This window comes from Aspergillus ochraceoroseus, assembly GCF_002846915.1.
Source record: "Aspergillus ochraceoroseus IBT 24754 chromosome Unknown P175scaffold_2, whole genome shotgun sequence".
NCBI lineage: Eukaryota > Fungi > Ascomycota > Eurotiomycetes > Eurotiales > Aspergillaceae > Aspergillus > Aspergillus ochraceoroseus.
The window spans coordinates 3108509-3120715 of record NW_024468477.1 but is presented as its reverse complement, the minus strand read 5'-3'; the positions used below and the strand labels follow the sequence as shown (position 1 = coordinate 3120715).

Genomic DNA, 12207 nt, shown 5'->3' with positions numbered 1-12207 from the left:
GATCCGAGGTCCAGAGGGATCGGCCTGAATTCCGAGGCTGCATTGTAATCACGTGTACGTATACAAGTATTCGCTTGAAATGCAGCTTCTCTCGTGCATGTAATGTCTTTTTAGCTTGTGTTTAAGTCATAACATGTATCCTACCTAGGTATATATATATATCTCTCTCTTATTTGAAACACACTCACAATAGAGAAAGACGCTTTCTCCGGGGACCGGGGTTCGGCATTCAGTTCTAGCCCCGAGGCATCTCATCTCTCTTCTCTCTCTCTTCTCTCTCTCTGTCTTCCTTTCTATCTCTCTCTCCTCTGATTCCAACTACAACAATCTGGTTTTCATCAGTACTCATGAAGAAAAGTTTGGTAATGCACCTATAACACATTCCACAGATATCAAGACCATTTCTCTCTCTGTCCCCTCTCCCCAATTCTCACGCCATCGTTCTCTCCTGTATGTCGCTGGCAGCTCTCCCTTCTCTTCCGCTCTTCATTGAAGCGAAGAAGCATGCCCTGGCCAATCCGAATCAGGTCGCGGTGATTGATACCGCCAAGGGAGAACAGTTCACTTTTGGCCAACTCCTCGCCGATACTGCCAAACTGAAACAGCGCATTCTCGAGGAATTGGACCTGGCAGGTGCAGGCGATTTAAAGGAGAGACGGGTTGCCTTTTTAGTTCCCAATGGATACGATTATGTGGTAATTCAATGGGCTGTCTGGGCGGCTGGCGGGGTCTGCGTGCCTCTCTGTACGTCCCGACATTTACCTACTAGAAACTAAAGAAAAGAAAAGAAAAGAGAAAAATATATACTGACAAGTTATCCCAGGCACATCCCACCCTGTCAAGGAACTCCTCTATACCATTGGCGACTCAGATCCGTCCCTCATCATTCTTCACCCAACATTTGAGGAATTCTTAACCCCTCTTCGCGATGGCGACAGTACAGCTTCCCCGCCGCGCCACTACATAACCCTAACTCCCCTCTCCCAAATCACCACCGGCACCAATCCACCACCACAGCTCCCAGATTTCTCCCCCGTCTACTTCCCGGACCGCCGCGCCCTGATAATCTACACGTCCGGCACAACCTCCACACCCAAGGGCTGCGTCACCACGCATAAAACCATTACCTTCCAGTCCCAATGCCTCGTGCAAGCCTGGAACTACCAACCCAGCGACCACCTAATCCACGTCCTGCCGCTGCACCACATCCACGGGATTATCAACGGGCTCACCGCGACCCTCCTCGCCGGCGCAACCGTCGAAATGCACACTAAATTCGACCCGCAATCCATCTGGACGCGCTGGCAAGACCGGAGCCCGGGAGCCTCCACGATGTTCTTCGGGGTGCCGACCATCTACGCCCGTCTGATCGATTACTTCGACACCCATATCCTCGGTACGGAATTCGACTCGGCCGCGCGCTCCGGCGCTGCATCCCTCCGGCTCTTGGTCTCGGGCTCCGCCGCTCTCCCCACCCCAATCAAAACCAAGTTCGCCGCCATCACCGGCCAATCCCTCCTCGAGCGGTATGGCATGACGGAGATCGGCATGGGCCTGAGCTGCGGCCTCGACCTCACTCAACGAATCGACGGCAGTGTCGGGTGGCCGCTACCGGGCGTGCAGGTGCGCTTAACCGAGAAAGACACGGGGGCCATTCTTCCCATCGAGGCCGTTGACGCCGACGGCATGATCGAAGTCAAGGGCGATAATGTCTTTCTCGAGTACTGGCGACGGCCGCGCGAGACAACCGCCCAGGAGTTCACTGCCGACGGCTGGTTCCGGACCGGCGATGTGGCCCGCAGAGACCAAGCCGGCGCTTATTTTATCCAGGGCCGGGCGTCCGTGGATATCATCAAATCCGGCGGGTATAAGATCTCTTCCTTGGAGGTGGAGAGGAAGTTACTGGCCGTCGCGGAGATCCAAGAGGTAGCGGTTGTTGGGATTGCCGATGCAGAATGGGGGCAGCGGGTGGCGGCGGTTGTAACGCAAAGGGCTGGGGTACGTAGGAACCAACACTTCCTCAATATCCCGGGGGGGGAAATAAATGCTAACGAGAATAAAAATAATGAAAACTCCAGACTGACCCACTAGAATTACACACCCTTCGCGCTCGGCTCAAGCAGGAAATCGCCCCGTATAAGATCCCCACCGTCCTCAAGATCGTCGACGAAATTGAGCGGAATGCCATGGGGAAAGTGAACAAAAAGACGATTGTGAAGAAATACTGGCCCGATCTGGCCTGAATAACCCACACTGAAACTATGATGGGAACGATACCCAGGTCTTATATATAGTAGAGTATATTATATAGTGATATCAATCATTTTCATTTTCATTTTTTTTTTTCCTCTGAAATCTACCTAGCTAGCTACCTAGTTGTACGAAAATCCTCCATCAAGTTGCATTTTATCCTTTTAACCACGAGCAAGCAAGAGCAAGCAAGAGCAAGACTACAAGGGAAATGAAAGAAAAAAAAAAAAAAATCCGCACTCATCACGAATTCTGTCGGCGCAGTATAGATGCCACCTCATCGTAAGCCTGCTGTCTCATAAGATACTGCTCCGTACCCAATTGCACCGCTTTATCAAAAGCATGCCCGCCGCCCTGAGCCCTGTAAACGCGAACATGACGATCATTCGTATTCAGCCGCTTAGCAAGCTTGAGGGTTTCTTTGGCCAGGGAGTCAAAACTTGCAACGACAAACAAACAGTTCTTGGGAAACCGGTCCATAGCCGCCGCCAGCGCAGGGGACACCCTGGGGTCATTCGCCTGGCCTCCGCCGAGCAAGTAACAAGTCTGGAAAAAGTGCATCAATGCCGGAGGCACAGAGCCGATTCCAACAGCCGGTCTGCCGGACACGAGGGCCTTCTTCCTATAAGGGCTGGTCTGCGCATCGACACAGGGATAAAAGGCAATCAGAGAATGAAAGGTATGGCTCTCGTAGTCGTTTGCTGCAATGGAGACGGCGAGGTTGGCCCCGGCGCTGAAGCCGCCGATCGAGATGTGAGCTGGGTCATAGAGATCAGGTTGTCCGATGACCCAGTCGATCGCACGCTTTGCATCCTCCAGGGCTGTTGGGAAAGGGTGTTCCGGTGCCAGGCGATACTGAACGTCAATCACGACATGGCCGGTTTGCTGGCTGATTTCGCGACAGTACGGGTCATCTAGCCCGAACCCTGGGATGATGAACCCGCTTCCACAGAAAGTGAGCAGGACAGGGGACGGTCCCCGAAGTTCTTTGGGGCGGTAGATGTGAAGTTTGATCCGATGCTTGTCGTTTTCTTTCCCGGTTGGGATGAACTGGATTGTGTCCGGCTGGACCTTGAGATTGATGAAGAGAGCATTGTAGATTTTCACGAGGGCTCTCAAAATCACTGCACCCAGAGTCAGGAAGAGCACGAGGATTGCTTTATGAATTGCCTTGCTCCAGCTCTTCACGCCGTTGGAGATCCTCTGCAGCATCGTGTCGTGTGTAAGGTGTAGTAGGAAGTTCAACGTAGGAGGGAAACCAGATACCGGTCAGTTTGCAAAATGAGCGCGCAAAAGGGATAGAAATATGGATAACTTTGGGACGAAGATCAAAGGTTGATAGAGCGTAGAAAGGAGAGAGAAAAAGCACAGGAAATAGATCCCAAGTCCTGGGGAAGGCGTGACTGGACGACTAACAGTGAATTCTTACATTCACCAAACCCCTCATCCCCCTCCAATAAAAGAATCCAACTGATTATATTTCACATGGGTTGCACAGAGAATTCGGGGGATTGTATCTAATATAGGTATATGCTAGCAATGAAGCCATTTGTTAGGGCTTCTTAGTCCGTAGTATACAGAACAAGGAGGAGAGGGAGCAGATGTCCATCCAATCTTTCGTACCGATTCTACAGTCAAACGCGGGGTTGTGTTCGAACAATAAATATAATTGACATTATCACATATGTTTCGTAAATGTATCCAAATAGTATATCATGTTTGATGAAGGTATCATCATGATTGCTGGATCCCAAACCGGTGTCTCCCGAATGCAAACCAACCGCCCAATGCCTTGAATCCCAAATGCCCAAATCCCAATCCAACCACGGCTCCAAGGATGCAAAAGAAAGAGAAAGGAAGAAAGAGAGAGAGAGAGAGAGAGAGAAAGAAAAAGAAAAAGAAAAGAAAACCAAAAAAAAAAAACACCACACACCACACATATACACAAACACCACCACAACACACACCACCACACAGAACACAGAAATACACATACCACATACATCACACATAACGGAGTCATCGAGTTCATAAGAAAGAATTCATCTAATCTATCTTGTGGGCGTGTTTATCTGCCTCACAAGTTCCTACACGGTATATAGAGTGTCTGCATAACTTTTGGATATAACATCGAAAAGGTCCATCAAAAACATAAAACGCAACCCCAATGGAGAAAAAACGAAATAAAGAGAAAAGAAAAAAGAGAAAAGAAAACGGCGGAAAAATGAAGTAACAAGGGTTTCTCTTCCCTCATAAAATCAACGGCCCCTGTAATGGCCTAAGGCGCCATGATCAACGCGAGCAAAGCCATGCGGCAGTAAAGGCCATATCTCATCTGTATCAAGGAAAGTCAGTATGGGGAGATTCTCACTTCAAACTCAAGGTCGGGACGACTACTCACCTGTCGGAAATAGGCTGCCCGCTGGTCAAAATCAACCTCCTCCGCGATTTCAGCATTACGAGGCAGAGGGTGCATCACCACCATGTGGCTCTTGGCGTGCTTCAGGAGAGCGTTGTCAATGATGAAGCTATCCTTCAGGCGCTCGTACTGCTCAAGGTCGGCGAACCGCTCCTTCTGCACACGGGTGGAATACAGGACATCGGAGCGGGCGACGATCTCCGGTGTCAGCTGCTCGGATTCCACAACAAGCTGGCCGGAAGCCACGATTTGCTGGCGAACCTCCTCAGGCAGAGACAACTCCTTGGGGGCAACAAGCTGTATACGAACGTCGTAGAACTGGAGCAGCTTGATGAGAGAATGGATGGTCCGTCCGTACTTCAGGTCACCGGTGAAGGTGATAGTCAGGCCGGTAACGGTTCCAAGCTCTTCGCGGATAGTGAAGAGGTCGAGGAATGCTTGAGTGGGGTGTTCCACACTGCCATTTCCACCATTGATGACGGGGACAGGGGAGAACTTGGCGGCCGTCTTGGTGCAGCTTGAGTCAGGATGACGCAGAACAATGGCATCACCATAGCAGCCAAGAGTGCGGAGAGTATCCTGCAGAGTCTCACCCTTCTTGGTGGAGGACTGCTCAGTGGAGATAACCACAGTACGACCTCCAAGGCGTTGCATAGCAGCATCGAAAGAAGCGGAAGTGCGAGTAGAAGGCTCGTAGAAGAGAGTGCACAGGACGCGGCCCTTCAGGATGTCTAGCACACCCTGACGCTGAACGCCAAGGCGCATTTCTTGCGCCACAGTGAAGAGCAAGTGAAGATCGGCCCGGGTGAACTGGTTCACGGAGAGCACATGCTTTTGTCTGAAGGAAGAGCGAGAGAGCATGTCAAGCAATGGCGAAGAAGCACGGGGGACAGGAGCGTAGAGAGGGGGGCCAAGCTCGTTCACAGTTGCAGGTACAAACTGGTCAATAGGCTTGCGGGGCAGGCGCGCAGGGGTCCCAGAGATCGATTGTCTCCTATCAAGTGCGCTCTCAGGGCGACCAACCATGGGAGACATAGCCTTGAGGGAAGGAGATACAGGAGCAATAATCCGGTGGCCAGACATATCCGAACCCTTAGGAGCATCGCGAATAACTTCGCCGTCGAGACACGAGGTCTTTCCTTGGAAGACGACTCGCTGGACGACGCCCTTGACGCTCTTGCCGTTGAATGGAGACCAAGTAGGACTCTGGAAGAGATAGGGGCGGTCAATCTCAATTTCAACAGAGCTATCGGCCTGTTCGTGAAGCTCGAAGATCTTCTTGGGGTTGTCGTATAGACGAGCAACGATGTCGTCCACGGTAAGACGGCCTTCGGAGACAGCAGTGAAAAGCAAAGGCAGGGCCTCGGCGATACCGACAACGGGTGAGCCCTTCTCACCAGCGATCTGGTACGGAATGCTGCTGATGGAGAAAATATCAATGGTGCTGATGTGCTCCCACAAGGCCTTCTGATCTTCGGCGGTTGGCAGGAAGCTGCATTCGGGGAAGTCATCGCGAGAAAGGAAGAGGCAGAAGATAGAAACATCGCAGGTGACCTTCAGGCCCTTCTCCTTGCTCAGGGCAATGAGGGTAATATCCTCCTTCGAGGTAACGCTCATGACATGGATGTTGCGGCTGTGAAGGCTTGCCAGCAGCAGAACAGAAGCTAGATCCGTCGACTTCGCATCAGTGATGATAGGCTTGCTTGAGGGCCAGGCCGCAAAGTGGCTAGTCACAGCGGCAACCTTGCTAATGTTTCCAGAGAGATGGTTGAAAGGGATGAACAAGGAGCCAACCTCGGAGGTCAACTGTCCAAGATCTTCCGAGTTTGTGGAAGTAGCCACAACCGAGAAGTTAAAGTCACAGTAAGATGCCTTCTGAGCGTTCTGCTGAACAACCTTCAAGGTACTAGCATCCGTGATAGAAGTGTTGACACCGACAGGCATCACGCGAACCATGCTAAAACCAGCAGCAATGGAAGCCTTGGTCATAAGTTCGAAGTCCTTGGAATCGGGGCTTCCAAGACCAGGAACAAAGGCGGCGATGTTGATCAAACCAGGGAGGATGATCTGGCGGTGGCTGGTCTGGTAGTCGATAGTCTGCACGTTCAGAGCATAGTGGCGAGCGATAGCCTCGATCAAGATCTTCGCATTCTTGACGTTGGTAACCAGAGGGGTCTGGTAATCCACAGCCATACGACGAGTGCGGTAACCCTTACTCATGTAGTTGGCAGGGCGTCTGAATCGGTTGCTAGAGGGCAAGTTGATGTATAGATCAATCAGGTTATTGGCCAAGTGCTGGGTGAGAGAGTATTCAGACTTGATGTCCTCTTCCTCGCCGGGCAGAATCTCCAGGTACTTGACAGGAACGCCATTCGCCTTCAGGAAGTCGGCAGTACCAGAAGTGGCAAACAGATTGAATCCAATCTCGTGCAGCTTGCGGATCGAGGGCAACATCTCCATTTTCTCCTTGTAGGAACCAATGGAGAACAAGATGTTGCGCTTGGGCAGGCGGAATCCAGTAGACAGGAGTGCCTTAAGATAGGCCTCATACTTGTCACGACCGAAGGAAGCAACTTCACCGGTGGAAGCCATCTCGACACCCAGGACAGGGTCCGCTCCAGAGAGACGAGAGAAAGAGAACTGCGGCACCTTAACACCGACATAGTCCTTGGGGATACTGACGGGAGGATATTCAGTGAAAGGAACGCCAATCATCGCCTTGGTCGCCATTTCAATCAGGTCAACTCCCATAACCTTGGACACGAATGGGAAGGAACGAGAAGCTCGGACGTTACACTCAATGACCTTGATGTCATTGTCTTTAGCAATGAACTGAATGTTGAAAGGACCGGTAACGTTCAGGGCATTTCCAATCTTGCGCGTAGCTTCTTCGATGCGGCGGACAGTCTCGGGGTCCAGGTCTTGGGGCGGCAGGATCAAGGTAGCATCACCAGAGTGGACACCGGCATTCTCGACGTGTTCGGAGATAAAGTGTCCCACCATAACACCATTGCGAGCCACGGCGTCCATTTCGATTTCCTTTGCATTTTCAATATATTTGGTAATGACCACTGGGTGTTCGCGAGAAACTTCCACAGCTTGGTTGAGATAGCTGGCAAGATCGTGCTCGGAGTAGACAGTGTTCATCGCGGCACCGGACAGCACATACGAAGGTCGGACAAGCACCGGGTAACCGACCTTGTTACAGAAGCCAGTAGCCTCATCAATGCTGGTAAGCTCCTTCCAAGCCGGCTGGTCGACGCCAATGCGATCCAGCATGCGGGAGAACTTGTAGCGGTTCTCAGCGCCATCGATCATCTCAGGGGAGGTACCGAGGATGCGGACATTGAGGCGGTGGAGAGGCAGAGCAATGTTGTTAGGGGTCTGACCACCCATAGAAATGACCACACCGCTGGATGATTCCAGCTGGTAGATATCCAGCACGGTTTCCAGGTTGATGTTTTCAAAGTACAATCGATCGGCCTCATCATAATCGGTACTGACGGTTTCAGGGTTATAGTTAACCATAACGGTCTTGTGTCCCTGCTCGCGGAGGGTACGAATAGTCCTGACAGAGCACCAATCGAACTCGACCGAGGAACCAATACGGTAGACTCCAGATCCCAAAACCATGATACCATGGTCATCGAAGGCAACATCGTGCTCGGAGCCATTGTAGGTGAGGTACAGGTAGTTGGTGACTGAGGGAAATTCAGCAGCGACGGTATCGATCTGCTTAACAATGGGGATGATACCAGCTTCAACACGCATGCGTCGGATGGCCAGCTCGTTAGAGCTCAGGAACTTCGCAAGCTGGCGATCAGAGAAACCAAGCTGCTTGGCTTGGCGGATCAGTGGCAAGGGCACAGAGCTGGCGTTGTAGGTCGACATCTGTTTGCTAAAGTCGCTCAGGCCCTTCAGTCTGCTCAGGAACCACTTATCGATCTGGGTAAGCTTCCAGATGTCGTCAACGCTGTAGCCAGCAGCCATAGCGTTAGCAATGGCAAAAAGACGCTGGTCAGAAGGAGTCTGCAATTCGCCCTTGATGGACATGAGGGCGCTGGTCTCGTTGAAGCCCAGGTTGTGGAAGTCCACAGAGCGAATGGCCTTCTGGATGGCCTCCTCGAAGGTTCGACCAATGCTCATAACCTCACCAACACTCTTCATAGAAGAGCCCAGCTGGGTAGAGACACGGGTGAACTTTTTCAGATCCCAGCGGGGAATCTTTACCACACAGTAATCGAGCGATGGTTCGAAGCAGGCACACGTGACCTTGGTGACGGAATTCTTGATTTCATTAAGGGGAATTCCCAATCCGAGCTTCGCAGCAATGAAAGCAAGTGGATAACCGGTAGCCTTGGAGGCAAGGGCCGAAGATCTTGATAGACGAGCATTGACCTCGATAATGCAGTATTCCTTGGAGAAGGGGTTCAGAGCGTACTGAATGTTACACTCTCCAACAACACCAAGATGACGAATCACATTGACAGCGGTAGTACGCAGCATGTTATAATCCTCGTCGGAAAGGGTTTGAGAGGGAGCAACAACAATGGAGTCACCAGTGTGGATACCGAGAGGGTCAAAGTTCTCCATATTACAGACCGTGATGCAGTTGTCGCGAGCATCTCGGACGACTTCGTATTCAATTTCCTTCCATCCCTTCATACTCTTTTCAATGAGCACCTGGGGGCTAGCCGCAAAGGCCTTGGCGCAGAGTTCCTTCAGCTGCTCCATGTTATCGGCGAACCCACTGCCAAGACCACCAAGAGCATAGGCAGCACGGACGATAACGGGGAACCCAATATCTTCGACTACACTGAGAGCCTCCTCAAGGTTTGAGGCCGAGGCAGACTTGGCACACTTCTCGCCAATGGACTCCATGCTGCGGGCAAAGAACTCACGGTCCTCGGTGGTGATGATGGTGTCAATTGGGGTACCAAGGACCTTAACCCCAAGCCCCTCGAATTCATCCTTCAGCTGAATACCAACTTGGAGGGCAGTCTGACCACCGAATGTGACATAGATAGCGTCGGGCCTTTCGTGCTTGATGACCTTGCGCACGAAATCGGCATTGACTGGGAGGAAGTACACCTTATCCGCGAGACCCTTGGAGGTTTGAATGGTGGCAATGTTGGGGTTGATGAGGATGGTGTAAATTCCTTCTTCCTTCAGAGCCTTGATGGCCTGACTTCCGGAGTAATCAAATTCTCCAGCTTGACCAATGCTCAGACCACCGGATCCGAGGATCAGAACCTTCTTGACAGAAACACGAGGGGATGCCTTGATGTTTTCTGCCATAGTGCCGCCGGGGAACTTCACGGGCTGCTGGAGAGCAGCTGGGGAAGCGATCGTTTCCTTGATAGTGTTGATGAACACATCGAAGAGGAACTCGGTATCCCTAGGGCCGGGAGTGCTTTCCGGGTGGAACTGGACACTGAAGAAAGGGCGGCTGGTGTGTCTGATACCCTCGTTAGAGCCGTCATTGGCATTGACGAAGAGTTCCTGCCAGTCGCTGGGCAGAGTGGATGCATCCACAGCGAAACCGTGATTTTGGGAAGTGATGTGACACTTTCCAGTCACCATGCTGGTGCAAGGAATGTTGTGACCACGGTTACCGAACTTCATCTTGGTTGTTTGAGCGCCAACAGAGCGAGCAATCAGCTGGTGACCCAAACAGATACCGAAAACCGGAGTCCTAGCCTCCTGGATGGTTTTGGATAGGTTGGTAACAGTTGTGCTGAGCATGGCTGGGTCACCAGGACCGTTGGAGACGAACAGACCATCGTAGTCTTTGCCAGCAAGATTGGGGAAGTCATAGTCCCAAGGCACGACCAAAACCTCAACACCACGAGCAAGCAGGCAGCGCAGCTGATTGAATTTCAGACCGACATCCAGGCAAAGAACACGGAGCGTGCGACCAGAGGGGTGCTTCAGGGCGACATTCTCGGGGGGAGTGAAGAGCTTGGGTTCGCGGATAGAGACTGTTTGAAAGGAAATAATCAGAGATAATTCAGGAGAGGAGGATGAAAATTGACGGCACAGGCATCTACTCACCCTCAGCGACAAGATTCTTGGCGTTAGGATCAACCCAGTCAATCTGTTCGAAGGACGATTTCCAAGCATCCTTATCGAGGTCTGCAGCGCTCTCAGAGGCTCCAGCCTTATGAAGCAGCATGCGTCCAAGCATACTACCCTTCTGTCGGATACGCTTGGTCAGCGCACGGGTATCAACCCCGTGCATGGCTGGGATTCCTTGTTCCTTGAGCCATTGTCCAAGTGAGGACTCGGCCAGGAAGTGGGAGTAGTTCTCGCCAGCATAGGTAGCAACAACGAGGGCTGCAATATGGATCTGGGTGGACTCGAAGTGCTTGGGCAATGTCTTAAGCAATTCGTCCATAGTCTCCCGCGAGGGGACACCATAGTTGCCCACCAGAGGGAACGTGATCACCAAAATTTGACCACGGTAGGAAGGGTCAGTAACTGACTCTGGGTAGCCAACCATACCGGTCTGGAAAACCAGTTCACCTGCGACACTCTTCTCCGCACCAAAGTTGTAACCCTGGTAAACGGTACCATCCTCGAGTTCTAGGGCACACAGCCGCCCGGTGCTGCCCTGAATTCTGGAGGAGGCAGGAGGAATGATGGCGCCATTGGTGTTGGCCATTGAGGGAAGAGGTTGCAATTCCTTGCTGATCTGATTGTAAGCCACAGCCCCTCCCGACAGAGGGCTCGAAGGAAGAGCAGGCTCTTCGTGGCCGATGGACTCAGGCATTGTCGGCAGGTAGTAAGGTGGGGGGAGGGGGGAGGTATATATGAGGGGAAAGGTCCTCTCAAGGACAGTATGGCAGGGGGTGAATTCACTCTACCGTAGCATCAGCAGCCTCCAGGACTCTTCTTTGAGAATGGATTTGGGGCGGTATTAGATAGAGTCTTTTGATTGCTGCTTCTGCACGGGGAGGAATATAGGAAGAAAGAAGAGGAAGAGGAAGGGAAGAAAAGTTACAGTGGATTTCCTGGCAGAATAAAAAAAAAATTTGTGTACGGAGTACTGCTAGCGGAACCAAATTTCTTATTGGACGAAATCCTTCACCGACCTTTGGGTTTCTGCCATTGATTACCGCCTACAGAATTTTCTTCCTTTTTCTTTCCAGGGTTTTTTTTTTTTTTTTTTCTGTCGACTACTTATTACATAAGTTGATCACTCCGAGAAAAAAGAATAGGTAGGGACAATATTCATGGAACATACATTAATGATCCTCAAACTGTTTGATACAGCTTAATATAGCATCAACATCAATAAACCGGATCCAGTTCCCCGAGGCCCAGGGCACAGTCACACAAATTGCCTCAGGTTTGCCACCCAAGAAATCCAGTCCGTTTCGGTGCAGGCGGTGAAGACAAGGCTCACACTAACGATGCACCATTTTTCCTGCATCTTTCCTGCAGTCTGGACTAGTAGATCTTATTCTTATATGTAGGTATTATTGTCATATTATGATAAGAAATCTGTATTCCTGAAGGTATTAATAGACAACAAA

General features: G+C 51.2%; 4 protein-coding genes across 4 annotated transcripts; 2 read left to right on the top strand and 2 right to left on the bottom strand.

Moving 5' to 3' along the window:
- The first annotated feature begins 175 nt into the window (after window positions 1-175).
- On the top strand, window positions 176-2299 carry P175DRAFT_0454721 (acyl-CoA synthetase). Its single transcript, XM_040894579.1, has 3 exons — window positions 176-744; window positions 824-1998; window positions 2079-2299. The coding sequence occupies exons 1-3, from the start codon at window positions 453-455 to the stop codon at window positions 2241-2243; spliced, it is 1632 nt and encodes a 543-aa protein (XP_040754610.1). The 5' UTR covers window positions 176-452; the 3' UTR covers window positions 2244-2299.
- A 194-nt stretch (window positions 2300-2493) lies between these two features.
- P175DRAFT_0507938 (alpha/beta hydrolase) lies at window positions 2494-3462 on the bottom strand (the record flags this gene model as incomplete). The annotated part of the gene is made up of 1 exon (XM_040898301.1): window positions 2494-3462. The coding sequence occupies one exon, from the start codon at window positions 3460-3462 to the stop codon at window positions 2494-2496; it is 969 nt and encodes a 322-aa protein (XP_040754609.1).
- Window positions 3463-3940: 478 nt separating this feature from the next.
- On the top strand, window positions 3941-4233 carry P175DRAFT_0499765 (uncharacterized protein; the record flags this gene model as incomplete). The annotated part of the gene is made up of 1 exon (XM_040896807.1): window positions 3941-4233. A coding segment is annotated over exon 1 (173 nt), but the record flags the coding sequence as incomplete, so codon positions are not given.
- On the bottom strand, window positions 4205-11615 carry P175DRAFT_0454719 (bifunctional carbamoylphosphate synthetase/aspartate transcarbamylase). The gene is made up of 3 exons (XM_040894578.1): window positions 10724-11615; window positions 4652-10650; window positions 4205-4585 (listed from the first exon to the last, which is right to left on the bottom strand). The coding sequence occupies exons 1-3, from the start codon at window positions 11439-11441 to the stop codon at window positions 4529-4531; spliced, it is 6774 nt and encodes a 2257-aa protein (XP_040754607.1). The 5' UTR covers window positions 11442-11615; the 3' UTR covers window positions 4205-4528.
- Between the last annotated feature and the right edge of the window lie 592 nt (window positions 11616-12207).

Bases quoted from the DNA above. Each gene is read 5' to 3' on its own strand.
- P175DRAFT_0454721 (XM_040894579.1), top strand. From the start codon at position 453: ATGTCGCTGGCAGCTCTCCCTTCTCTTCCGCTCTTCATTGAAGCGAAG. The intron at 745-823 runs GTACGTCCCGAC...AAGTTATCCCAG, and splicing joins CGGGGTCTGCGTGCCTCTCT to GCACATCCCACCCTGTCAAG. The intron at 1,999-2,078 runs GTACGTAGGAAC...TGAAAACTCCAG, and splicing joins TTGTAACGCAAAGGGCTGGG to ACTGACCCACTAGAATTACA.
- P175DRAFT_0454719 (XM_040894578.1), bottom strand. From the start codon at position 11,441: ATGCCTGAGTCCATCGGCCACGAAGAGCCTGCTCTTCCTTCGAGCCCT. The intron at 10,651-10,723 runs GTGAGTAGATGC...CCTTTCAAACAG, and splicing joins CAAGAATCTTGTCGCTGAGG to TCTCTATCCGCGAACCCAAG. The intron at 4,586-4,651 runs GTGAGTAGTCGT...TCCTTGATACAG, and splicing joins GGGCAGCCTATTTCCGACAG to ATGAGATATGGCCTTTACTG.